Below are 26,690 nucleotides of genomic sequence, written 5' to 3'. Positions count from 1 at the left end.
ACAGGAACAGAAAATGAAGCACTGCATGTTCTCAGAAGTGGGAGCCAAACATTGCGTGCACATGAACACAAAGAAGGGAACAACAGACACTTGAAGGGCCTACTTGAGAGCTGGAGGAGGGAGAGGATCAAAAAACTACCTACTGGGGACAGACGCAGTGGCTCAGCCTGTAATCCCAGCACTTTGGGAGGCTAAAGTGGGTGGATCACCTGAGGTCAGGAGTTGGAGACCAGCCTGGCCAATGTGGCAAAACTCCATCTCTACTAAAAATACAAAAAAATTAGCCAGGCATGGTGGCATGTTCCTGTACTCCCAGTTACTTGGGAGGCTGAGGTGGGAGGATCACTTGAACCCAGGAAGTGGAGGTTGCAGTGAGCCAAGATTGCGCCACTGCACTCCAGTCTGGGTAACGGAGTAAAACTCCATCTCAAAAAAAAAAAAAAAAAGTACCTGTTGGGTACTAGGCTTAATACATGGGTGATGAAATAATCAGTACACCAAATCCCCATGACACACAATTTACCTATAAAATAAAACTGCACATGTACCTCTGAACCTAAAATGAAAGTTAAAAAGGCCAGGCAGTGGCTCACGCCTGTTATCCCCCAGCACTTTGGGAGGCTAAGGTGGGCAGATCACTTGAGGTTAGGAGTTTGAGACCAGCCTGGCTAACGTGATGAAACCATGTCTCTACTAAAAAAAAAAAAAAAAAAATTAGCTAGGCATGGTGAGGTGTGCCTATAATCCCAGCTGAGGCAGGAGAATCGCTTGAACTCGCAAGGCGGAGGTTGCAATGAGCTGAGATGGTGCTACAGTACTCTAGCCTGGGTGATGGAGCAAGACTCCATTGAAAGAAAAGAAAGAAAGAAAGGGGAGGGGAAGGGAAGGGAGGGGAAGGGACGAGAGGAGAGAAGGAGGGAGGGTGGGAAGGAAGGGAAGGAAGGAAGGAAAGAAGAAAGAAGGAAAAGTTGCTGCTTCTTAGCCTCTTAGGCATTTGCCTGGGGCAGCTGGAACTGGCAAAACCTGGATTGGAACCCACACTGGATGCTGCCACAAGGGCCTCCTATCTCCATGGTGATGATGTCCTAGTCTCATCTCCATCCCAGGCTTGCTTCCTGAGGCTGGCACCAACTGGCCTGGATGTCAGGTTCACCCTCACAAGGATTGAGGTGGCTTGAGTCCAGAATCATTGTGAACGGAGGCAGGACCCTCAGGAGCCCCTAGTGAAGAACGGGGGCAACTCACCCTCAGGGGTTCCTGGGGGGGCAAGCTCAGCCCCTGACACCCATTGATGGCAGCCGAGGTGGTAGAAGAAGATGCCATCTTCATAGCACTTTTCCTCCTGGTAATGGGTGTGCACATTGCCCCCTGGGAGAGGAGGAAAGGGGCATAGCTGGCAAGCCTGGGGGAGGTGGGGACTCCCATGCAGGGAGCCTCAGCTCAGGGTTGGCTCAGGCCCTCAGCAGGTGGGCAGGCATGATTGGGGAGCTTCCTTACCATAGACCACCATGTAGTTGCCCAGAACACTGGCTGTGTGGAAGGCTCGCTCCCTTGGGCCCTGAAGCCCATCCCGCCCCTTCAGCGTTGTCCACAAGCGCCGATCCACATGGAAAAGCTCAGTGGAGTTCACTCGCACAGAGAACCTACCGAAGGAGGAGCAGGACAGGGGCTCAGGGTGGGAAGGGTCTCTCCTTCCTCCAAGCTCTTAGGAGCTGTGTGACCACCCAGGCATGAGACTGGCCATGACTGGCTCTATGTCCCCTCCAAACTAGAAGTTCCCTGTGGGCAGGACCCTGACTCATCTCTGGGTACCCACATAAGCAAGCAGGGTCTAGACACCAAGCAGGGCTCTGTTGAAAAGACACATGGGTGGGAATGTATGGGAGGCAATTCACCAAGAGCTTGAATAAAACATCAGACAGGTATGTGAGTGGGTGAGTGAATGAGTGAGTGAATAAAGAAAGAATATATGAAGGAAGGAGTGATGCAGAGACTACAAGAGTCCGGTAGTGGGCAAAGACCTCTAAAGACTAAAGGCCTGTGCTGTTGAACTGGGCCTGGCCTGTGGGGCACAGGTTATGGGACAGGTCACTTACCGGGCAGTGGAGGGCCGGTGTCCACCATGAACCAGCAGGGCACGGGAGGGGGCATGGAATACCATGGAGTGACCAGTGGCAGCAGGGGGCCGTCCACCTGCTGGAATCACCTGCTCCCAATAGCCCCTGCTGGTGCTGTCGAGGCGGAAACGGAAGAGGCCAGAGGAGAAAAGGTCGTGCTGGGTGCGGCCTCCAGACACATACAGCCAGACGTCGTCCACTAGGGCAGCCGCATGACCTGCCAGGCCTGGGGGCCCCAAGGAGCTGGAGGCAGGTGGTGCCAGGAGCTCCCAGCGGCCCCCACCCAGTGGACTGAAGGCCCACACGTCGTTGGTGAGTGAGCCGTCAGCCAGCTCACCACCCATCAGCACCAGAAAGCCGGCCCAGGCCACGGCCACGTGGGAGTGACGGGCAGCCTGTGAGGAAGAGACAAGAGACAGAGATAGAGACACAGCAAGAGAGCAAGAGCCAGGCTTAGACAGAGATATGCAGAGCCAGAGAAACATGCAGAGAAGCCAAGATAAAGACAGAGACAGAGAGAAAGGCAGAGATCGGTAGAGAGAGAAAAGACAGACCCATAGAAACAGAGAAACAGTAAGAGAGGGAAGACATAGGAGACAGAGTTAGAGAACAAATAGTGGAGAGAAACAGACCCAGAGAGATGGAGACCCAGAAACCGAGAACACAGAAGCCCAGAAGTCAGACAGACTAAAATAGACTAGATCGAGAGACAGGAGACATGTGGAAAAATAAGATGCACAAAAGCAGATAAAGAAAGAGGAGGAAGAAAAAAAAACAGAGAGAAAAGGCAGAAATAGGGAAAAGTAGGTTTCTGTAGCAAGCTGTGGGAACTGGGGGAGCACTGGGTGATAGGGGATCAGTCTGGGGGTCCCTGGCTGGCTGGGCCTGCTTGAGTAGACAGGTTCCTCCAGGGGAGGGGTCCATACCGGGGCAGGACTCAGGTCCCAGGACTCCCAGGTGTTGGCAGAGAAGTTGTATAGGACGAGGTCACCCAGGGCGTTGTTGAGGTCCTGGCCTATGGAGCGATGGATAATCTCAAGCCCTGGCCACGAGCTGCCAGGCCTCCAGACCCTGATACTCATCCCATCTGCTCACCTCCGAAAACTGCCAGCAGCCCCGGCGGGGACAGGAAGGCACCAGCTGCCCCGATACGGGCAGAGAAGGCAGGGTCCCCAGCACTCACATTGTGCCACCAGCCAGCCCCCTGGTTCTCCCGCAAGTGCAGGTCACAGGCACGTCCCAAGAAGCCAGGCTCACAGCGGCATGGTCCCAGGGGCTGGGGGGGAATGAGACATAAAGGCAGAGATAAGAGAAGGAGAGAGAAGGACGGAGAGACAAAAGAGACACAAAGAGAAAAGCCAGAATGAGACAGGGCACAAAGGGAGAGAGAAAGAGACAGAAAGGAGGAAGAGTATGGAAAAGGAAAGAGACAGAGAGAAAGGGAGACAGAGAGACACAGGAAGAGGAGAAAGGCAAATCGTCAGACAGTGAGAAACGAGACGGAGAGACACAACAGAAGGAAGCAGACAGATGGAAAAAAAGACCACAGAAAACGGAAAAGGCACACAGAGAAAAAGGAGAACAGACAGAAAGATGGCAGGTTGGAGAAGACAGTCAGTGAGGTTGATGTTCAGCCTAAAGAGCTCAGATCTGAGGAGGCCAAGGCGGGGAGGGCTCAAAGTGTGATCCAGATTGAAAGCTGGATGTGCACAGCTTAGGCAAAAGGTCAGTAGTGTGAGGCTGGAAGTCATGGCATGGGGGTCCAAGGCCACAAAGAGTGGCTGGGTGGGAGGACAGAGTTGGGCCTGGCTGGAGGAAGGAGGGTGGTGTTCACAGGTGAGAGTGGGGTATAGATGAGCGTGGGATACGCTAAGCAGGGGAGAGCCTGCAGGTGAAGGTGGGGTAGAGCTGGAGTAATGGGTAGGGGGCAAGCTCTGGAAGGAGAGAGGTGTGAGTACCATGGGAAAGGGTTGGGTGTAAGGGGACTTTCATGCAGGGGCAAGGTCAGACCTAGGAGATGGGCATGGAGGGTGTGCTCACAGATCAGGGCCCCAGGGGAAACAGGGCTGGGGACCGGCTCACCGAGGCGCAGGTGCCATGGCTGCCACAGTAGGCTGAACACTCCTGCAGGCCACAGTCAGGACCCCCCCAGCCCGGCTCGCAAGCACACACACCCGGCGGCTGGCACTGTCCGTGGCTCCGGCAGCCACCCGGGCACAGGGAGAAGCTGAATGAGGCATTAAAGCCCAGCAGATTGTAGTTGGCATCGCTGAAGAGGTGCAACAGCATCTGCAGGCACAAGGTGGACTGGGTAAGGTGGGCAGGGCCGGGGGACTGGGCTGGGAGGGTGGTCCACTCCTGTTCCTGTCTACCCTGGGGGACCCAGGGCCCCATCTCCTTCCTTTGTCTCTCTCCACCTTCCCTTGTCCCTGTGTCCTACTCTCAGATGCCCTCTTACTATCTGTGCCTCCCCTCCTCTTCCCTTTCCCTTGGTGTATCTACCCCACAGCCCTGTCCCCACTAACCTTGCCTGAGGAAGCCTCAATGGGCAGAGGCCGGGTGCTCCCGCTCAGACTGGCAAGCAGTGGCCCTCGGGGGGAATCACCATCATACACGAACAGGTAGTCATACGTGCACTCCGTGTCCAGGAAAAGGAAGTCCAGCAAGATCCGGTACTGAGGGCTTGGGGCTGGGAGGTGAGCACAGAGGGACCAGGTTCTAAAGTGGACCTCCTTGGCCAGGCGAGGTGGCTCATGCCTGTAACCCTAGCACTTTGGGAGGCCGAGGTGGGTGGATCACGAGGTCAGGTAATTGAGACCATCCTGCCAACATGGTGAAACCCCATCTCTACTAAAAATACAAAAAAAATTAGCTGAGCATGCTAGCGCATGCCTGTACTCCCAGCTACTCAGGAGGCTGAGGCAGGAGAATTGCTTGAACCCAAGAGGCAGAGATTGCAGTGAGCCGAGATCACACCACTGTACTACAGCCTGGGCAGCAGTGCAAGACTCCATCTCCAAAAAAAAAAAAGTGGACCTTCTCCCCACACCTCCCTGCAGCCTCCCACAAACACCAAACCCTGCTCCAGGTGATGCTGGGAGCTCAAGGATGAGTCAGACCTGGGCCCCACCTTGGAGGGTCTCCCAGTCTCATAGCCTAGAACGATCGAGGGCTGTGACAAACAGACAGACAGGAGCCCAGAGAAAGAATCACAATATTCCTGACCTCTAGAAAGGTCTCCTGAGATCAGAATGAACACCCCCACCATTCAGATGGGAAAATAAAGTGCAGAGAGAAAACCCCATCCCAGTGGCTACACAGAGCAGAGGCATCACTGTTCCTGATGCGTCACTCTTCCTGTCTCTGCCTAAGCTTCAGACATGTCCAGGCTGGAGGGTCAAGGTCATAATCCCAGTGAGAAGAGCACCTCCGTGACAGCCCCCTGGCCCAGGCTGAACAGAGCTCCAAGAGAAGAGTCCAGTTCCTTCCCCTTGAACAGAGGCCTAACCTTGGAGCTGCACAGTTCCCCTCTGTCCACATCCAGAGTCTCACATCTGTTTACTGTGATGGCTGGAAGCACAAACTCTGGACCCAGACTGCCTGAGCTTATGTCTTGGCTCTGCCACCAAATAGCTACTAGCTGTGTGATCTTGGGCAAGTAACTCCTCTGGATCAGTCTCCTCATCTGTAAAATGGGATATAGTGGTACTGTAGTAGATTCAAACTTCTAGGCCGCTCCTGCCATTGAAAGGTAATTCCCTGCCCCTTGTATCTGGGAAGAGCCTTAGTGACTTGCTTGACCAATAAAAAACAGCAGAGACCAGACACAGTGGCTCACACCTGTAATCTCAGCACTTTGGGAGGCCAAGGTGGGTGGATCACCTGAGGTCAGAAGTTTGAGACCAGCCTGGCCAACATGGTGAAATCCTGTCTCTACTAAAAATACAAAAATTAGCCAGGCATGGTGGCACATGCCTGTAATCCCAGCTACTCAGGAGGCTGAGGCAGGAGAATCACTTGAACCTGAAAGCTGGAGGTTGTGGTAAGCTGAGATCACGCCACTGCACTCCAGCCTGGGCAACAGAGCAAACTCCATCTCAAAAAGAAAAACAAAAAAACAAAAACCCGCAGAAATGACATTCTGAAACTTTCAAGGCTATATCATAAGAGGCCTTGTACTTTTCACCTGGCCTCATAGAATGCTCTTTCTCAGAACACAGCTGTCATGTTATGAAAAGCCAAAGCCACAAGAGGAGGCCACACACAGGCGTTCTGGCTGACAGTCCCAACTCAGCTTCCAGCTGATAGCTGGCTTCAATTGCCAGCCCTGAAAGGACCTTCCCAGACGTCTAGTACAGGTGAACATTCAGCAGACCGCAGCCCCAGCTGACATCTGACTGCAACTTCATGAGGAGCAGTAATGCACATGAAATGCTGACAGTGGAGCCAGGCATGGTGGCTCATGCCTGTAATCCCAGCACTTTTGAGAGCCCAAGAGAAGCAGATTACCTGAGGTCAGGAGTTCCAGACCAACCTGGCCAACATGGCGAAACCCTGTCTCTACTAAAAAAATTGGCCAGGCATGGTAGTGTGTGCCTGTAGTCCCAGCTAATCAGAAGGTTGAGGCAGAAGAATTGCTTGAACCCAGGAGCAGGAGACTATAGTGAGCCAAGATCACACCACTGCACTCCAGTCTGGGCAACAGAGCAAAACTCTGTTTCAAAAAAAAAAAAAGAGGCTGGGCCAGGTGAGGTGGCTCATGTCTGTAATCCCAGCACTTTGGGAGGCCTGGGTAGGTGGATCACCTGAGGTCAGGAGTTCGAGATCAGCCTGACCAACATGGAGAAACCCCATCTCTACTAAAAATACGAAATTAGCTGGGTGTGGTGGCGCATGCCTGTAATCCCAGCTACTCAGGAGGCTGAGGGTTGCTTCAACCCGGGAGGCGGAGGTTGTGGTGAGCTGAGATTGTGCCATTGCACTCCAGTCTGATCAACGAGAGAGGAATTCTGTCTCAAAAAACAACAAAAAAAGAGGCTGGACACTGTGGCTCACATCTGTAATCCCAACACTTTGGGAGGCCAAGGGGGACAGATCATTTGAGGTCAGGAGTTTGAGACCAGCCTGGCCAACATGGTGAAACCCCGTATCTGCTAAAAATACCAAAAAATTAACTGGATGTGGTGGTGCATGCTTGTAATCCCAGCTACTCGGAAGGCTGAGACAGGAGAATCCTTGAACCCGGGAGGCAGAGGTTGCAATGAGCTCTGATCACACCATTGCCTCCAGTCTGGGCAACAGAGCAAAACTCCCCCCCACCCCCCACCCCCGCTAAAAAAAGAAATGCTGACAACAGGGCTTGCATATCCTGGTGAGTGCCACTTCCCCTAACACTGTCACTGTCTTGTTCTCTGCCAGTCCTGGTTCTGGGAGCTTCTCTCATTCTACATCCCACATCAGGAGACTACTGAGCAGGTAGCTGAGGGAAGTCCTCTGGGTGATGGAAATTAGGAGGCCTGGGCTCTGGCTCTGGCACTGCCCATGACTGACTAGAGGACCCTGGGCCAGCCCTTTCCCCCATAACCCTCAGTGTGCCTATCTGGATCCTGGAAACACTCAGCCACCACTCTCAATGGTTGAGTGATCCTGGGCCAGTTCCATGGGCTCTCTGAACCTTAGTTTCCTTGACTGTAAAATGGGGATAATTTCCCCCCACCCATGAAGGCTGGGGTGAACATTCAACGAGGTGATGACTCCAGCCTGCCAGCTCAGAGCCAGGGTGTTCAATACTGTGCCCTTGACTGCCCAGCCTCAACCTCTCTCACCAGAACCATTGATCCAGCCTCCTCCTTGCCCTGACGTGAGTCCCTGAGAGATCTTCCCAACTCATCTAGCCTTGTTGCTCCCTTTCTTCAAAGCCCTATATGGCTCCCTACCACCCTAGGAGAAAGTCCAGCTCCCTAAACTGCTGTTTGGAGCTTCTCTTTGTCTCAAATCATCTCACTGCTTTCTTATAGCTCTAATGGGAGCTGGGCCTTTGTACAAGCTTCTCCCTCTGTCTGCAACATATTCTGCCTTCCTGCCACCAGCCCTCTTCCTCCAGGATGCCACCTAGCTGGGTTAGGGGCCCCTCTACAGGGTCCTCACATCCTATTATAACCTTCACTCCTCTGGGCCAGGAACATCTATGTCCTGCTCTGTCTCCCTGCAGGGCAGGGCCTGGACGTGGGCCTAATTCCCTCTGCAGCACTGCCCAGACCTGGGCTTGGCACTGAGCAAAGGCTCAGGAAATGCTGGATGATTGAATGAAGAAATACACAAAAGAAAGAATACCAAAGCTGGAAGCTCTCCCTCAGGCTCTGACAAGAGCCCCCACGAACATCACACACAGTTCCCACCCATGCTCTGGGGAACGCAGAAGAACCATTCAGCAGGGCCACACAACCAGACCTCCCAGAATCTTACCAGCCTCAACCAAACTATAAAGCTCTGTTCCTGGAATCACAAGCACATCTTTGTTAAGTGCCTGCCAGAGGCCGGCTCACCATCTGCCTCCCCAAGTTCTTCCCTAAGTTGAAGGTCTCCTGTTTCCACCCAACCCCCTGTATCATTCCAGACAAAAATCTGATCCCAAACCCCTCCTGCTCAAAAACAGGATGCCCCTTATTCATGAGGATGTTATAATGACTAGGACTGGGCTGGGAGTCGTGGCTCACATCTATGATCCCAGGACAGATCACTTGAGGCCAGGAGTTCGAGACCATCCTGGCCAATATGGAGAAAGTCCATCTCTACTAAAAATATAAAAATTAGCCAGGCAGGCCAGGCACTGTGGCTCAAGCCTGTAATCCCAGCACTTTGGGAGGCCGAGGCGGGTGGATCATGAGGTCAGCAGATCAAGACCATCCTGGTCAACATGGTGAAATCCCGTCTCTACTAAAAATACAAAAAATTAGCTGGGCATGGTGGGGCGTGCCTATAATCCCAGCTACTCAGGAAGCTGAGGCAGGAGAATTGCCTGAACCCAGGAGGCGGAGCCTGGGTAACAAGAGCGAAACTCCGTCTCAAAAAAAAAAAAAAATTAGCCAGGCATGGTGGCCCATGCCTATAATCCCAGCTACTTGGGAAACCAAGCAAGGCACAAGAATCACTTGAACCTGGGAAGCAGAAGTTGCACTGAACCAAGATTGCTCCAATGCATTCCAACCTGGGCAACAGAACAAGACTTTGTCTCAAAAAAAAAAAAAAAAAATCTAGGACTAAAGTGTGAACATAATACAAAAGTTAGTGGGTTGGTTGTTTATTATTATTTTTTTTTCCTGAAACAGGATCTTGCTCTGCTGCCCAGGCTGAAGTGCAGTAGCGCAATCCGCTCACTGCAACCTCAGCCTCCCAGGCTCAAGGGATCTGCCCATTTCAGACTCCCCAGTAGCTAGAAGTATAGGCACATGCCCAGCTAATCTTTTATAATTTTTTTTGTAGAGACAACATCTCACCGTGTTATCTAGGCTAGTCTTTAACTCCTGGGCTCAAGCAATCCTTCTGCCTCAGATTCCCAAAGTGCTGGGATAACAGGCGTGTGCCACTGCACCTGGCTGGTTATTTTTTTTTTTTTTTGAGACAGTCTCACTCCGGGTTCAAGCAATTCTCCTGCCTCAGCCTCCTGAATAGCTGAGATTACAGGTGCACACCATCACACCAGGCTAATTTTTGTATTTTTAGTAGAGATGGGGTTTCACCTTGTTAGTCAGGCGGGTCTCAAACTCCTGACCTCATGATCCACCTGCCTTGGCCTCCCAAAATGTTGGGATTATAGGAGTGAGCCACTGCACCTGGCCTTGGTTGTTTATTTTATAATATAAGGAGGAAGATGTTGGTTCTTATAGGTAAGAGGTGATAAGCATTGGTAAGAACAGAAGATCATCAAGAGGGGGTCTGGAGGTCTCCTAGACTCCTTCCTTACCCCAAAATCCACCCAGTTGGTCCCCAAGTCTCATTGGTGAAACTCCACAAACATCTCTTGCACTCTCTACACCTCTCCACCCCTCTAAGCCCCTGCGCCAGTTAGGAACTCACCCTCTCTTGCCAGATCAGCTCACCAAGTCTCCAGCCTGAGGGCAATGCCCTACTCCTGCTCAAAACCTTCCATGGCTCCCCATTAACCCCAAGGGGAAGGCCAGGCTGCTCTGAGTGACATTCAAGGCCCCTCTTCCCCTGCTTCTGGCTCTCATTACCTCCCAATCCCAGTCAAAAGTGTCACCAGACCAGACAAGCAGACAGGGATCCTGAGACACCCCAGCCACCCTCATGTCTTCATAGAGGCTGTTTGTTCCCTTTCTCCACTCAATAAACTCCTTTGCATGCTTCAGAACCCTGTTTCAGTGGCTCCTCCTCTGTGACCTCCAGCACAGTCCTCTTTCTTCCCTAAGTACATCCACCCAACCCCTGCACGTCCCTTTTCGGCCCTGGACACTGTCCCAGTGAACACACTGGGGGCTGAATATCTGTGACCAGCTCCACCATTCTTAACCGGTGGGAATGAGACTCTTTTTTTTGTTTGAGATGGAGTCTCATTCTGTCACCCAGGCTGTAGTGCAGTGGTGCAACTCAGTTAACTGCAACCTCCGCCTCCAGGTTCAAGCAATTCTCCTGCCTCAGCCTCCTGAGTAGCTGGGATCACAGGCGTGCGCCACTATGCCAAGTTAATTTTTGCATTTTTAGCAGAGGCGGTGTTTCTCCATGTTGACCAGGCTGGTCTCCAACTCCTAATGTCAGCTGATCCACCTGCCTTAGCCTTCCAAAGTGCTAGGATTACAGGCGTGAGCCACCGTTCCCGCCTAACCAGTCTGAGGCTCTTTAAGGCTAGAGAGTAATTTTTTTTTTTTTTTTTGAGTCTCATTCCATCACCAGGCGCCAGGATGGAGTGCAGTGGCGCGATCTCGGCTCACTGCAACCTCCACCTCCCAGGTTTAAGCAATTCTCCTGCCTCAGCCCCCCGAGTCACTGGGACTACAGGCACACGCCACCACGCCCAGCTAATTTTTGTACTTTTAGTAGAGACAGGGTTTCACCGTATTGGCCAGGATGGTCTCAATCTCTTGACTTCGTCATCCACCCACCTCGGTCTCCCAAAGTGCTGGGATTACAGGCGTGAGCCACCGTGCCCAGCCATAATTTTTTTTTTCTTTTTGAGACAGAGTCTTGCTCTGTCACCCAGGCTTGAGTACAGTGGCATGATCTCAGCTGTACTCCAGGTTCAAGCGATTCTCCTGCCTCAGCCTCCTGAGTAGCAGGACTATAGGTACGTGCCAGCACACCTGGCTAATTTTTTGTATTTTTAGTAGAGACAGGATTTCATCATGTTAGCCAGGATGGTCTTGATCTCCTGACCTCAGGTGATGCGCCTGCCTTGGCCTCCCAAAGTGCTGGGATTACAGGCGTAAGCCACCGCACTCAGCCCAGAGAGCAATTTATATCCAGCACGCCTTTGTCTCACACACACACACACACACACACACACACACACACTCTCTTTCTCTCTCTCTCTCTCTCTCTCTCTCTCTCTCTCTTCCTACTCTGTTCTCATCCCACTAGCTTGACAGGTAGACATGCTCACACAGAGAAACATGCCTTCATCCATACCCTACACAGCAGCCAGAGAGATCTTCTAACACATAAATCAGATCATGTCCTCTTCCTGATCAAAACTCTTCCATGGTTCCCCAGAGCCCCCAGACAAAGACGAAGCTCCACAGGCTGCCAAGGGAGGCCCTGCATGACCCAGGCCCTTTCATGCCTCTGGCCTTTGCTCAGGACCTCCCTGTCTGGAGGCCAGCTTCTACATCCGCTACTCTGTGAGGCCTTCCAGGACTTCTCCAGGGACTGCCTTTCAACTTCTCTTCCACCCATCTATTGCCCTCAGGATACAGCTCAAAATCACAAAACCCTACAAATGCTGGCTCCTCCCACCCTGCAGCATCTGGCTCATTGGTCGTCTTGTATTCTGTCTTTACGTTTTTGTTTTTGTTTTTAACATGGAGTCTTGCTCTGCTGCCCAGACTGGAGTGTAGTGACACAATATCAATTCACTGAAACCTTCAGGTTCAAGCGATTCTTGTGCCTCAGCCTCCTGAGAAGTCGGAACTACAGAGATGTGCCATCACGCCCAGATAATTTTTGTATTTTTAGTAGAGACGGGGTTTCACCACATTGTCCAGGCTGGTCTTGAACTCCTGACTTCAGGTGATCCACTGGAGGCCTCGGCCTCCCAAAGTGCTAGGACTACAGGCGTGAGCCACCATGCCTGCCAGTATTCTATGTTCTAACACCTTGGCTTTCTAGTTCTTCAGAAGCAAGCATCACTATCCCGCTTCCCATCTTTGCACGGCCATTCTTGTCTGGAATGCCCTTCTGCTCCCTCCTACAGACACCTCTAATCTCAGCTACACCTCGGGTTAAGTCACATGTCTTCACAGAGAAGGCGCCACTGAGGTAGGGTTCTGAAGCATGCATAGTTTATTGGGTAGAAAAGGAAAACAAACAGCCTGGAAGTGGGTTTGTCTCTCCCACTGACTGGGAGCCCAGAAGGGTAGGGCTGGGGCTTCTCCTCCTGCTCCTGACAGATTCCTATCGGTCCTTTAGGTCTCAGTTTAGACGTTTCCTCCTCCAGGAAGCCTCTCTCTGTCCTCCCCCAGCCCAGATCAGGCACTTTCTCTGGGCTCTCCCAGGCCTGTGGGATTCCTCCTTCACAGACCATTCTTGGCTCTCACTATTAAAGTGTTTGTCTCCCCAGCTGGACTCCAAGACCTAAGTCACCAGGGATTGTTGGAGCTGTCTCAGTCTGGGCTCTGTCCAATGGGAAACATAATGTCTGGCATATAAATGACTGAAGAAAAATGCTTTTATTGAAGTATTTTACAAATAACAACAATAATAATCCTAATGCCATTTATTGAACAGTTACTATATGCACATCAGGCACGTTAAATACGTTTTTATTTCATTCCAACAACCCTGTGAGGTGAGAGTACTGTTGTTATCCCATTTTGTGGGGGAAGGAAGCTGAACCTCAGAGAAAGGAAGCCACCTGCTCAAAGTCTCAAAGCTAATAACAATAAGAAGCCAGGCACAATGGCTCATGCCTACAATCCCAACACTTTGGGAGGCTGAGGTGGGGGGAGCATTTGAGCCCAGCAGTTTGAGACTAGCCTGGGCAACATGGTGAGACTCTGTCTCTACAAACTCAGTTACTTGGGAGGCTGAGGTGGGAGGATCACTTGAGCCCAAGAGATCAAGGCTACAGTATGTAAATTGTGTTAGTACCATTGCACTCCAGCCTGGGTGACAGTGAGACCCTAATCTCAAAAAAAAAAAAGAAAAGAAAAAGAAGTAGTTGTTGAACCAAATTCAATGCCAGGTTGGACTCAGACATTGAGTTCTTAACAATTACTCAGAAGACCCAGCACTGATGCTCCTGGCTTGTAACTGTCCATCTGGGTGTATGTGCATCTCCAGATGCCCCTTGCAGTCCCCCGCCAGGGCCCCAGGGGACAGCGATGCCACCCCAGCCAAGGCCTCCAAGTCACTAGACTTGGAGGCTCTCCAGGGCAAGCCCCAGGTTGGCTGCAACCCTGGATGTCAGGCATTTTAGAGCAAAAGGCCTGGACCAGAACAGAACTCTGGGAATGTGGTCAGTGGATGAAGGCATACATGAATAAACCAGCAGGAATTAGTGAGTGACCCACGCGGCCCCACTCACCCTCGATGAGCCACTCGCAGTTGCCATTGACGCTGTAGTTGCCCGCACCATCCGTCACGAAGCCTGGCGCCTCCCGCAGCACCTGCCGCTGCCCCTTGCAGTCCCCCGCCCAGGCCCCAGGGGACAGCGACCCCAGCACAGCCAAGGCCAAAGCCAGTGCCGTGGCCAGAGCCTTGCCCAGGGCCATCGCCGCCTCCTGCACTGACCCTTAGAGCCGGGATGGGCCGTAAAAACCTGGAGAGGACCCTCTACCCGGAGTAAGGCCCTGCAAATGCGACCTCTATAGGCATAGCATGGCCTTGTAGACCGAAGAGGTCCAGGAGACGCAGTCCAGGCAAAGGGAATGGCCGCTGTTGATAGGCTCTGGAAGCCGAGGGCTGGGCCCTACAGAGCGATGGAAGGCCCTGTATATGGAGTCATTATGGACGGAGCCGACCGCTAGGGACGGTGGGGGTCCCTATAGACACAGGCCCCCATAGGGGGCCGACTCCATAAATAGTGTCCAGCAGTTACAGACTCAGGCCGCTGCAGGCCAAATGGACCTTACAGACGGGTGGGTCCCCAGGGGGCGAAGGGTTCTACGGCCTGGCAGGAGCCTACATAGAGGATGCAGGCCGGGACCAGGCAAGGCTCGGATGGTCCAGGAGAGACTCCTCCAGCCGGGGGCGGGGCGCGAGCGGATGCCGGGGGCGGAGCCAGTCTTCAGGGGCTCGGGCCTGGACCCCATAGACGCAGTCCCTTTGCTCACCCACCCGCGCCTCCCTCCCGGGCCGATGGGCCAGATCAGAGAGACGACGGGACGCTTGGGCCAGAGCGGCCGCGGGAAGACCCGCTGTACGAGCCCGTGGGGGCGGGAGCCGAGCAGCAGCTGTGGGAGGGAAGGCGGAGAGGAGACGAGAAATTGCAGAGCGGCGGGTCAGAGCGGCCCTAGGAGGACTGCGGAGAGTCCAACCCCAACCCTCCATAAAGGGAGACTTCCGGGGAAATTCTCCGCCCAATTTGTTCCGAGCCGCATGCGCAGCAGCGACCTTCTGGGCCTGCCCGGGGAGAATCACACATGCGCAGTGCTAAGATCGTAACCCAAACTCTGGGTGCCTGCAGTTGAGCAAAACATGGGCCACTGGAGGGCGCATCTACCTCTGAGTGAGGAAGGGAAGGCAAAAATAAAGGAGCGGTGCAAGGAGACCCTGCTCTATCATCTTCGATGTTCCCAGATTGAAGATCAGTTTATAAAGATCAGGTTATACAGGTCCCTGCGCCCGGTCCCAAATTTCCATTTCACAGATGGACACACTGAGGTCCCGAGCCTGACATGGTCTGGCTCAGCCCTGCTGCCGATCACCCTCAATGTAAAAAAACCATGTTATAAATAAAAACTCAATGAATCTTTATTTTGGCAAGAAGGGGGAAAATGTCTTTCTGCCACAGACCCGAGGGAAGGCCTCGGGAATGGAGATAGGGGCGGACGGAGCACGGGTCCGAGGTAACAGATCCAAGGGAGAGTTTCAGGGTGGAGACCAGCATCGCAATATCCATCCCGGGGTCGCAGAGTCCTGGAGAGTCACAGGCAGGGTCCCGGCGGTCACCACGGGTGTTTCGGAGTCCAGCGGGGTCAGAAGTCTCGAAGGGGGTCAGGGGGCCGGAGGTCACGGAACAGCGGGAGCCCAGAATCCGGCGCCGCTCGGGGCAGGGGCTGAGGGAGTGGACGGGAGAGCGGCTCCCGCGGGACTGTTTGGCACCAGAGGAGGGGGGCGGGACGCAGCGCACCCAACCCGGGCGCGGGAGGTGGAAAGGGTCGGGAAGGCCCGGGATAGCCAAGCTCTCGGGCCGGGATAAAGCAGGGGTCCGGAGCCCGGCCGGGGCCCGGTGCGCGGCCCATGGGGCAGGGGCAGGCAGGGGTGCTCAGACCGGGGGTGCAGTGCCCCCGGCCGTGTGCATGCTGAAGTATTCGGTGAAGCCGGTGTGCGGCGCCGCCGTCTGAGGCACGAGCGGCTGGTAGGGCGGCGTCGGGCCGTCCCATCCCGGGTCGGCAGCCTTGGGGAACCGAGCGGGAGGGGGCGGGGAGGCTGCGCCCGGCTCGGCCATGGTCACCACGCGGCCCCTCGGGGCCACTGCCGCCGCTACCGCGGTCTCCTCCACCTGCTTCCCGGCCTGGGAGGGGGGTCAGGGTCAGAGGCCGTCCAGGACCCTCGGGGGGGCAGATGCGGCCCCGAAGACCCGTCCCCCTCCCCTTGAGAACCCTTCCACCCAGGTGTGGACGCACGTGTCAGTCAGGGAAGGACTGGGTGGCGGGGCGCCTGGGCAACGGGGCCAGGTACTCAAAGGGCGGCGTCGGGGCGCGCGGGGCGAACTCCCGCGGCGGCCGGGGAGCTGGGGGAGAGCCGCGGAAGGCGGGCGGTGGGGGCAAGACACAGGGCGTCTGCGGGGGCGTGCGCAACAGCGCCAGGACCCAGTCGGGCAGGGTGGGCGCAGGCGCCGGGGGACGGTCGCGACGCGGTGTTGGGGCGCGGGGCGTGCGAAAGGCAGGGGGCGGGCTCAGGCGCCGGGGCGCTGGGAGCGGCGGCGGGGCCGGGAGCGGGGTCAGGTACTCCAGGGGCGGCGCCAGCAGCTCCTCGGGCGCTGGGGCCGCGGGGCTTACGGAGGAGGCGGGCGGGGGAATGGAGAAGAGCTCCGTGAAGTTGGGCACCGAGTCGCTGATGAACGTCACATTCCCATAGACATGCTGCGGGAAGGCCTTGTCCGCCGACTGGCTCCCTCCCGGTCCGGGGACTCCGGCTGACGCGATCTGCGACGTGCGCACGTGGTACGGGAAGTTCTTGTTGGCCGCTGACGGGCGGGTCATGATCTGAGTCCAGGGCCAGGAGCAGGTGTGAGAGGCACTGTCTGGCCCGAAGCTGTCCCCATAAACTTGGGGTTCAAAGGATTCCCTTTCAGTTGACATCCCCCCACACTTCCCTGAAGCCATTCAGACTGGATTAGGCGCCTCCTGTGGGCTCTGGACCCTGACCTTTTCCCTTCAACACAACTCTGCCAGTGCTTCCTCCATCAGAGCCCTGATCACTGATGATGATGAACTATCACCATCAGTGATTGGTTAGGGTCAGTGTCCTGCACTGCATGATAGCCACTGGCTGCATGTGGCTTAAATTTAATCAAAATTAAATTTAAACTCTGGTTTGTCAGTCACACTCCCCACTACACACTCATTACACACTACCCACCTTCAAGTGCTCAACAGCCGCATATGATTAGTAGTTTCCATATTGGAAAGTGCAGATAATAGAATATTTTCATAAATACAGAAAGTTCAATTGGACAGCAACTAATAGATTCTAGAATGCCTCGATGAGGCAGGAACCAGACTTTTCTGTTCCCTACTGAGTCCCCGGTACCTTCTACAACTATGCCTGGCACATATTGGCCTTCAATAAATATTGGTGGGCCGGGCAAGGTAGCTCATGCTTGTAATCTCAGCAGTTTGGGAGGCTGAGGAGGGTGGATCACGAGGTCGGGAGTTCCAGACCAGCCTGGCTCACACAGTGAAACCCCGCCTCTACTAAAAATACAAAAATTGGCTGGGTACAGTGGCCTGTAATCCCGGCACTTTGGGAGGCAGAGACGGGCGGATCATGATGTCAGGAGATCAAGACCATCCTGGCTCACACAGTGAAATCCCATCTCTACTAAAAATACAAAAAATTACCCGAGGGTGGTAGCAGGCACCTGAAGTCCCAGCTACTCCAGAGGCTGAGACACGAGAATCACTTGAACCCGGGAGGTGGAGGTTGCCGTGAGCTGAGATCACACCACTGCACTCCAGTCTGAGCAACAGAGCAAGACTCCGTATCAAAAAAAAAAAAAATTACAAAAATTAACCGGGTGTGGTGGCTCATGTCTATAATCCCAACACTGTGGGAGGCCGAGGTGGGTGGATCACCTGAGGTCAGGAATTTGAGATCAGCATGGCCAACATGGTGAAACCCTGTCTCTACTAAAAATGCAAAAATCAGCCAGGTGTGGTGGTGCACCTGTAATCCTAGCTACTGGGGAGGCTGAGGCAGAAGAATTGCTTGAACCCAGGAGGTAGAGGCTGCAGTGAGCCAAGATCACACCATGCACTCCAGCCTGGGCAACAGAGCAAGATTCCATCTTGGAATAAATAAATAAATAAATATTAGTGGAATGTAGGGATGTCTGGTACCAGTTAGTCTGACAGGCCATTCCTGCAGGGACTGGGTGTGACTCCATCACCACACCCTGGAAGCCTAACACAGCTCCTCTAAGGTCGTGCTGAAAAAATGAACAGGGAGCTGAAAGCAATGAGCAGTAGGATACCCAGGTGGAGCTGTGCTGAGCTAATGCGAGCATCCTTAGGAAGGAAGCTGGCTGAGATAAAGCAGGAAGGGCGCTGCGCTTGCCATTTTGAGCCTGCATGCCACCTCTGGGATCCGTAGCTCACTGAGTGTGGGATCTGGGGCATGTTGATTAAACTCCCTGAGCCTCGCTGGGGGAAAAGGGATTGTAGCGCCTACTTGGAAAAATGAGAGGGTGGAAATGAAAACCACTGATGCAGAGCCCAGCACATGGCAGGTTCTCAGTGTTTCTCCTCTTCCTGTCCCTTTCTGACTTCCTGTAGAGCTTCAGGATGGACTGGTCTGGGAAGGTGAGGGAGTCCGTACCTAAGTCCGGCTCTGAGGTAAAGGATGGGGACCTGTCCCCTCCCTCAGTGGCTGGGCCCACTCCCTACACAGGTACATTGTAGATCCCTGGAGTCAGAAGCTGGGACACTCAGTCATGCCTATTTCCATTTCTGGACCCCCCTCATTTCAGACCTTGTGGTCTGCTGGAGAAGGATGGGGTTCAAAGTGTTTGCCTGCCACCAAAGGCCACAGAGCCATGGCATGTCACTTCTCCTCTCTGAGCCTTAGCTTCCCCACTCTATGTAGTGGGAACAATGTCAATTACCTATCCTCTCCTGAAGCTGCTCTAACAATTAAACAAGAAGGCAGGAATAAATTCATACAGATGTTCCTAGAATGAAACAGACTGGTTCAAGACAGGTGCCCAGGGAATAGTTGATGAATAAATTAATGAATATTAGAACTGGCACCAATAAAGTCAGATAGGATGTGAACCAGGGCAAAGAATAGATGTGGTGCTGGGCCCTCCTGATGCCTAGCTCTTACCTACACTGTTCAGACCCATAAGCCCAAAAGCTTCACCCTGTGCCACCCAAGCTGCTTCTTCCTGAACAATGGCCTGTGATGGCAGAATGTGGGGTGGGCAGGGGAGAGTGAAGTAGAGATCAAGGCAGGTGAGGAAGATAGTGGGGATACAGAAGGGACATGGAAAAATCTGGGGACACAGGGTCAGGAATGGAAATGGGGAGGGAGGGCAAAGAGAGAGGATGGGTTGAGGAAAGAGGCCAGGACACAAGGTGGGAGAGAGGAACAGAAGAAAATGGACATGGGCCAGGTGCGGTGGCTCACGCCTGTCATCCAGCACTTTGGAAGGCCGAGGCAGGTGGATCACCTGAGGTCAGGAGTTCAAGATCTGCCTAACCAACATGGTGAAACCCTGTCTCTAATAAAAATACAAAAAATTAGCTGCATGTGGTGGCGGGCACCAGTAATCCGAGCTACTCAGGAGGCTGAGGCAGGAGAATTGCTTGAGCCCTGGAGGAAGAAGTTGCAAGGAGCTGAGTTTCTTGCACTCCAGCCTGGGTGACAGAGCAAGACTCCATCTCAAAAAAAAGAAGATTATGGACTCTGAGGGACACAGTAGAGGAGGCTGCAGGAACTCAGCAGGCTTTCCATACAGGGAGAATGACTAGAGGGAAAATGGATCCAGATCTCGAAACAGGAGGTCCAGCACTTCAGATGTAGGAGCCTCATGCATCTTCTGCCCTCCAAGATGCCCATCCTTACCAGGAACACGCCATGGGCATACAAGTGGATCCCCAGCTGGATGCCATTGACAATCTTCTCCCGGGCCCACTTGGGAATGCCGAAATTGGCAATCAGGGCCATGACAGGAACTGCAAAGAACCTGAAGGGGAATATTGGGTCAGAAGAGACACTGCTTCTGTCCTCCACCCCACCGTATGGCCCCACCTCCCCAGCCATGTACACACACAGACCCCAGGCAGGTCCCAAAGTGGAGGGAAGCCAGTGTGACCTTCAGAAGCCAGAGAGCAAAAGGGGCAGGACTGGATTGGGGAATTCTGAGGGGCAAGGACAAGGCTGAATTTAACTAAGTTCCACACCACCCCAGATCCTAGCATCTAATAAGAAATCACTAGATATTTGATGAATGAATGAACAAATGATAATAACAAGTAAGGACATATTGCATGCCAGGCCTGTTTCTAAGTATTTGATGTAGATAAACTCATTTAACTCTCACAGTGACTCTATGAGGCAGATGAAATTTCCATCCCCATTAATAGGTAAGGAAACTGAGACAGAGAGACGTTAATGGGCTTGTCTGAGGTCACATCATCTATAAGCTTTAGAGCTGGGATCTGAATCCAGGCATTCTGGCTCAGAATCTGCCAGCCTATTTATTACTGTTACGGTGAACAATAATAATTACAATAGTTTTGGGTGTTTTTTTTTAAAAACAGAGTCTCACTCTCTTGCCCAGGCTGGAGTGAAGTGGCACAATCTCAGCTCAATGAAACCTCGGCCTCCCAGGTTCAAGCGATTCTCCTGCCACTCTCGAGATTACAGGCATGCACCACCTCGCCTGGCTAATTTTCTTGTATTTTTAGTAGAGACAGGGTTTCACCATGTTGGCCAAGCTGGTCTTGAACTCCTGATCTCAGGTGATCCACCTGCCTCCCAAAGTGTTGGGATTATAGGCTAAACCACTGCACCCAGCCTACAATAGTTTTTACTGAACATTTACTATGTGCCAGATACTCGGCCCTCATATAGTGGCCTATGCTTGCTCAAGATATCCCTTTGAGGAGATCCTGTTTTGCTTTTTTGTTTTTGTTTGAGACGGAGTCTGGCTCTGTTGCCAGGCTGGAGTGCAGTGGCACAATCTCGGCTCGCTGCAACCTCCGCCTCCTGTGTTCAAGCAATTCTTCCGCCTCAGCCTCCCGAGTAGCTGGGACCACAGGTGCGTGCCACCACACCCAGCTAATTTTTGTATTTTTAGTAGAGACGGGGTTTCATCATGTTGGTCAGGATGGTCTCAATCTCTTGACCTTGTGATCCGCTTGCTTCGGCCTCCCAAAGTGCTGGGATTACAAGAGTGAGCCACCATGCCCAGCCGATCCTGTTGTTTTATGGGTAAACCTGATGCACTTCTTGGCCATGCGCAGTGGCTCACGCCTATAATCCCAGCACTTTGGGAGGCCGAGGCGGATGGATCACGAGGTCAAGTGATCGAGACCATCCTGGTCAACATGGTGAAACCCCGTCTCTACTTAAAAAAACACAAAAATTAGCTGGGCATAGTGGCACGCACCTGTAGTCCCAGCTACTCGGGAAGCTGAGGCAGGAGAATTGCTTGAACCCAGGAGGCAGAGCCTGCGGTGAGCCGAGATCACGCCATTGCACTCCAGCCTGGGTAACAATAGGGAAACTCCGTCTCGGGAAAAAAAAAAAAAAAAAACTGATGCACTTCTTATGAAAGTAATTTTTCACAACGTGAGTGACAGATTCTGAGTGACAGCTGCCTGAGTTACAAGCCTACCTTCTTCACTATGGAGGGTCTGAGATAGGGAGCAGTCACTTCTGGGGAGCCCCGGGAGGGAGGAAGGGACAGGCTGGGGCCCACCAATTCTCACCAGAGCGTATAGGCAGCAAAGAAGGGCACATAAAAGGGCTGCTTCTCAGGAAAGTGGCGCAGCGAGATGAGCACAGCATAGCAGAACCACACGTAGGCCGCCACCTGCAGTCCGATGAGCCCGTAGCCAGCCGGTGACTCATACGTGTACAGTACCTGACCCGGGTCAAAGAACTGGACCCGCGGGAGAGGGTCCATCACAGCCTGGCCTCCTGCCCCCTATTAGGGTCCCTGGACCCCACCCCTGGGCACTTGTGAATAGAGGTACTCGGTCAGAACAAAAGCAACAGGAGAGCCAGGCATGGAGACAGAAGCATATTGATGCAGAGAGAGAGGGTGATAAAGACAGGAAAAGAATAAATCAGCTACTGTGTGCCCAACATGGGGCTAAATACCTCCTATGTGTGAGTTTTTCCATCAGCATGTACTCAATGAGGTAGGTCTTATTATTGCTCCATTTCACAGAAGAGGAAACTGAGGCTAAGAGGGAAGTCCTTTGACCAAAGCCATACATACAGATGATAGAAAGCCTTAGAGGGGCCCCAAGGGGTAGTTAAGATCATCCCAATTTTCCAAGAAGAAAATGGGCCCAGAGACGGGGTCGGCACCCAAGGTTAGCTAGGAAGTGGGGGAGCCGGTGTGAAATCCAGGTCTGTGTGACTCCTGAACTCTTAGCCACGATATTGAGCACAAATGTGATAGACGGTGAGACAGAAGGAGGAGGAAGAAAGCTACTGTGGGATGGTGAAGAGAGGAGGAATCACTTAGACAGATGGGAAAGCAGAAAATCGAAGAGTGGGAGAGAGAGCAAGCCAGCGGGAGCTACAAGGGCGAGCAGACAGGTCAAGGGGGAGGTGGTGCCAAAAGCAGGGGAAGGCGGGGCCTGGCCAGGGGCCGGTGGGACTCACTTCCGCCTCGTAGATGAGCAGCACCACATGAGTGAGCGTGTACAGGGTCATGTAGACAGACAACTTCACGGAACCCGCGTGGCTGATGCGGCCCCTGGCGGCAGGCCATGGGGGGAGACAGCAGGGGTGGGGGCCGTCAGGGAGGAGGATGCACCCGCCCCCTCCAACCCTGTCCCTGCCCTGCTCCCCCACCAGCCGCCCCACGAGCACACCCTGCCCGGGCACCGTGTCACTGTGAATCCCTTCCCCAGGAGGATGAGCATCAGCAGGAAGATGAGGAAGCTGGAGGAGAAGAGCAGCTTGGCTGGGAGAAGGGAGGAGGGGATGGCTCAGAGCCAAGCTCAGACCTGACGCCTGACCTGAGCCCTGGGCTCCACCCTCTCCCCACCCGGCTTCATTCTCACCCAAGATCTTCACACTCTCGTTGCCAATGCCATCGGTCGCATACTGACCCCAGTAGATGCAGAAAAACAGGAGGCTCAGGACTGGGGGGAGGATAGGCAGAGAGGAAAGGATAGAAAGTAGCTCTGGGGCATCACTGTCCTCTAGCACCACCATCCAGGTGGTCTGAGCCCCACCTCCTCCTTCAGGACTCCAGACCTTCTACCCCACTCACCTGCTAGGAGACTCTGGAGTCCAGCCCCAACCCTCCTCCCTCAGACCCAGCGGTCCAGGCCCCCAGCCCCTCCTCCCTCATACCCAGGAGTCCAGGCCCCCAGCACCCCCTCCCTCACACCCAGGAGTTCAGACTTCTATACCCTCTCCAGGACCCAGGGGTTCAGGTCCCACCCCCTCCTCCCCCAGGAACCAGGGGTCCAGGCCTCAGCCCCTTCTCCCCCAGGAACCAAGGTTCTAGGCCCCCAGCCCCTTCTTCCTTGAACCCAGGAGTCCAGACCCCCAGGCATTCCTCTTAGGTCCAGGTGTCTGGCCCCAAGTCCCTCCTCTTCCAGAACACAAAAGTTGGAACACTGAACCTCACCCTCTACTCCTGCTGCAGCCATGAACATTTTATAAGTTGTGTGGAGCAACTGACGACCTTTCAGCAAATCTAGGAAGCAGGATAGGGAAAGGTTGTCCACAGGCAGAAAAGGAGAGCAGCTCACCTCCCCACCCTGCTCCCTTCTATCTCCTCCCCCACACCCCATGTGCCAGACTCACATCCAAAGTAACAAGAGAGGAAGAAGATGAGGATGAAGATGAGGAGGAAGGTCACATCTGTCTCCAGAATCCCTGCCGATTTGGTAGGAGAAGTAAGGTTCATTCAGATGGCTGTCCCCTCAGTGGGCACCCAGCTCTGGTGGGCCAAGGAGAGCCTGGCTTTTGGGTCCCCACGTGCTCACCAAACTCATCAGCCGAGAAGTGTCGTGTCCAGAAGGACTTGCCATTGGTGAGGACCATCTCATACTCCAGCTGCAGTCCATCTCCCTGTGGGAAGTAGGGAGGCCTAAGGGGGGGCCCTGGGCAGGTTAGGGTTGGCAGGAAGGCAAAGAGAAGGTGGCCCAGGTGGCCACCCCAGCCCCTTACCCCACACTTGCTGAGTGCAATATACCACCACCTTTCACGCACTGAGCGGAAGCTGCGGCCACTGGAACAGCTCAGGTAGCGGGTTCCCTCCTCTGACACCACCTGGGGACAAGCAAGAAAGCTGAAGTATGTCCTCGATGCCCCCAAGTCCTCAACCTTCAGCACCTGCCCACTCCCTCAGGCTGGGCCCTCACCTGACAGCCGGACCAGGCATACTGTGTGGTGAGGTTGATGACCTGGTTGTTCTCTGGCCGGATCACTGACTCCTTGGCCAGGCAGTCCTGGGGAAGGCAGGGACAGGGTCACTCCTCGGCCAGCCATGACCTTCTCCCCTCACCCTCTACGTCCTCTTCACAGTCCTCACCTTGTCCCCTGACTTGTACACAGCTGGCCACTGGGATGGGTCATCAAAATAGAGGAGGATGTTCTGACAGCACTTGGCCTGCAGATCAGAGAAGTTGGGGGCCGGGAGCTGGGGCAGTCTGTGCCTTTGGAGGCCAAGGGAGTATCCAGCCTCGGCACAGCAAGTGTTGGGGGAGACTCACCTCAGGGTAGCGGAAACGGAAGTCCAGTCGGCCGTAATCCGAGAGGAAACAAAATCTTGTCAGGAACACCCAGTCCTGAAAAGGGGCCCAATCCGACCCTCTGCTGAGTCCTTCAAGAACTGTCTACTCCATAGACTCCCAACTTTTCTTCCCTACCCCTCAGGGACCTGGCTTCCCAAGTACTAGAAGGAGACCAGGTCACCTCCAAAATCCTTCCACTGTGGGTCCAGGATTCCTGCCGCCCTGATTTTCTCCCTCCATTGCCCCCTCAAGTTTCCTTCCCTCCTCTCAAATGCTCCTCCCCACATTTCCCGGGAGCCCCCAGAAAGACCCTGGGGGCCAGATGCCTATCCTGGCCACCTCGTGTCCTGGCCACCATCTGACCCCGTTCCCCCAATATCCACACTCCTCCGCATCCCACCCCTTGTTCCCAAAGACCATCCCGCGCAGGGGAATCTTCCAAACTGCCCCCTCCCGGTCCTGAGCGGGAGTGTGGCGGTGAGCTCGTTCAGCTCGGGGCTCTCTGTTGAGTGAAAAGTGCTGTCCCTTCAGCACCACCTCTGCGCCACCCCCCTTCCCAAACTCTGACTCTCCCAATCCGCTCTCCCCGCCTGCTCAGCTCTGACCTCAACGTCCCTCCTACAACCCCCAGGTCTGGCCGTGACCCCACCGGTCCCTCAGCCTCGACTCTGGCCCAGTCCCACATCGCCCTCGGCCCCATTTCCCCAAAGCTCCGGGGTCCGCCAGGAGGGGCGGCAGGGGGCGGGGTGGTACCCGCTTCCCTCGCCTCCCTCGAGTCCCCCGAGGGCGGGCGGGAGGCAGGGGAGGGCTCGGCGTGCTCACCTCCTTGGAGCTAAGGTTGCCCCGCACGTACTTGGCCCGGGCGCGGGGGGGCAGTGACAACAGCAGGAGCAGCAGCGGCGGCAGCAGGCGGCGCAGCGCGGGCGCGCGCGGGGTCTCCATTCCGCCAGCTCCAGCCCCGGCTCCGCTCCTGCTCCCGCTCCGGCCCGGCGACGGAGGCGAGAACGCGCGGGCCGGCCAGCGCGCGCCCCCGATTAAAGGGGCCGCTGGGTGCCGCGCTCCCCGCCCCCTTCTCTAGGAGGACCCAACCTGGCTCCCACATTCTCCGCGTGAGAGGGGGACGCTCATCCTCTGTCACGCCTCCCCAGCCCTCCCCTCCTGGAGTCTCGTAGATACCTATGGTTCCCCATGTCCTAAATTGAACTCACGTCTTCCAAAGCCAAGCCTCCTCCAGACTGCCTTCTCCAGAACCCTAGACCTATGCTCTGTCCTGGCCTCCCCGCATTGTAGTCCCCAAACTATAATTTTTTTTTTATTTTTTTTTTTTTGAGGCGGAGTCTCTGTCTGTCGCCCAGGTTGGAGTGCAGGCGAGATCTCGGCTTACTGCAAACTCTGCCTCCCGGGTTCAAGCGATTCTCCCGCCTCAGCCTCCGAAGGAGCTGGAACTTCAGGCATGCACCACCACGCCCAGCTAATTTTTGTATTTTTAGTAAAGACAGGTTTTCACCGTGTTAGCCAAGACGGTCTCGATCTCTTCACCTCGTGATCCGAATGCCTGGGCCTCCCAAACTGCTGGGATTACAGGCGTTAGCCACCACGCCCGGCCAGTTTTGCTTTGTTTTGGTTTGGTTTTTTGAGATGGAGTCTTACTCTGTCACCCTGGCTAGAGTGCAGTGGCGCCATCTCGGTCCACTGCAACCTCTGCCTCTCAGGTTCAAGCGATTATCCTGCCTCGGCTTCCTGAGTAGCTGGGATTACAGGCGCCCATCACCACAGCTGGCTAATTTTTTTGTATTTTTAGGACAGATGGGGTTTCACCATGTTGGCCAGGCTGGTCTCAAACTCCTGACCTCAGGTGATCCACCTGCCTCAGCCTCCCAAAGTGCTAGGATTACAGGTGTGAGCTACCATGCCCGGCCAACTATTTGACTGCTCATCCCCACCTCTACTACACCCCCAAGCTGTGTCCATCCTGGAGTTGCCAGCGTTCTAGATCTGATGCACCCTGCAAAGTGCTCGC

At 54.3% G+C, this 26,690-nt stretch overlaps 2 protein-coding genes across 4 annotated transcripts in view; both read right to left on the bottom strand.

The window, feature by feature from the left end:
* MEGF8 (multiple EGF like domains 8) overlaps positions 1-14,671 on the bottom strand; it is a 54,798-nt gene extending 40,127 nt beyond the window's left edge. For both annotated transcript variants that reach the window (XM_035284520.3, XM_035284521.3), the window contains exons 1-8: positions 13,876-14,671; positions 4,643-4,806; positions 4,200-4,406; positions 3,213-3,393; positions 3,044-3,132; positions 2,097-2,512; positions 1,498-1,643; positions 1,246-1,368 (exon numbers count right to left, since the gene is read on the bottom strand). In XM_035284520.3, the coding sequence (XP_035140411.1) occupies positions 1,246-1,368; positions 1,498-1,643; positions 2,097-2,512; positions 3,044-3,132; positions 3,213-3,393; positions 4,200-4,406; positions 4,643-4,806; positions 13,876-14,062 (1,513 nt within the window). In that variant the 5' untranslated portion in view covers positions 14,063-14,671. The remainder of the gene's footprint in view (positions 1-1,245; positions 1,369-1,497; positions 1,644-2,096; positions 2,513-3,043; positions 3,133-3,212; positions 3,394-4,199; positions 4,407-4,642; positions 4,807-13,875) is intronic.
* Positions 14,672-15,241: 570 nt separating this feature from the next.
* TMEM145 (transmembrane protein 145) lies at positions 15,242-25,678 on the bottom strand. Of its 2 annotated transcripts, XM_035284586.3 has the most exons (15): positions 25,493-25,678; positions 24,650-24,724; positions 24,469-24,546; positions 24,299-24,385; positions 24,105-24,206; positions 23,921-24,005; positions 23,739-23,810; positions 23,560-23,628; positions 22,985-23,065; positions 22,806-22,884; positions 22,581-22,674; positions 21,674-21,846; positions 19,803-19,923; positions 16,514-16,720; positions 15,242-16,026 (listed from the first exon to the last, which is right to left on the bottom strand). In XM_035284586.3, exons 1-15 carry the CDS (start codon positions 25,610-25,612, stop codon positions 15,778-15,780), a joined length of 1,692 nt encoding a protein of 563 aa, XP_035140477.1. In that variant the 5' UTR covers positions 25,613-25,678; the 3' UTR covers positions 15,242-15,777. The 2 variants fall into 2 exon arrangements, with proteins under 2 accessions (XP_035140477.1, XP_035140475.1); XM_035284584.3 differs by having other exon boundaries at positions 15,999-16,720.
* Positions 25,679-26,690: the final 1,012 nt, after the last annotated feature.

Source organism: Callithrix jacchus, chromosome 22 (assembly GCF_049354715.1).
Source record: "Callithrix jacchus isolate 240 chromosome 22, calJac240_pri, whole genome shotgun sequence".
Classification (NCBI taxonomy): domain Eukaryota; kingdom Metazoa; phylum Chordata; class Mammalia; order Primates; family Cebidae; genus Callithrix; species Callithrix jacchus.
The sequence above is the reverse complement of the archived record's forward strand: the minus strand, read 5'-3'. Positions and strand labels throughout refer to the sequence as shown.

Bases quoted from the DNA above. Each gene is read 5' to 3' on its own strand.
- TMEM145 (XM_035284584.3), bottom strand. From the start codon at position 25,612: ATGGAGACCCCGCGCGCGCCCGCGCTGCGCCGCCTGCTGCCGCCGCTG. The intron at 23,629-23,738 runs GTGAGTCTGGCA...CCTGCTTCCTAG, and splicing joins CCTCTCTTGTTACTTTGGAT to ATTTGCTGAAAGGTCGTCAG. The intron at 22,885-22,984 runs GTGAGAATGAAG...CCCTTCTCCCAG, and splicing joins CGAGAGTGTGAAGATCTTGG to CCAAGCTGCTCTTCTCCTCC.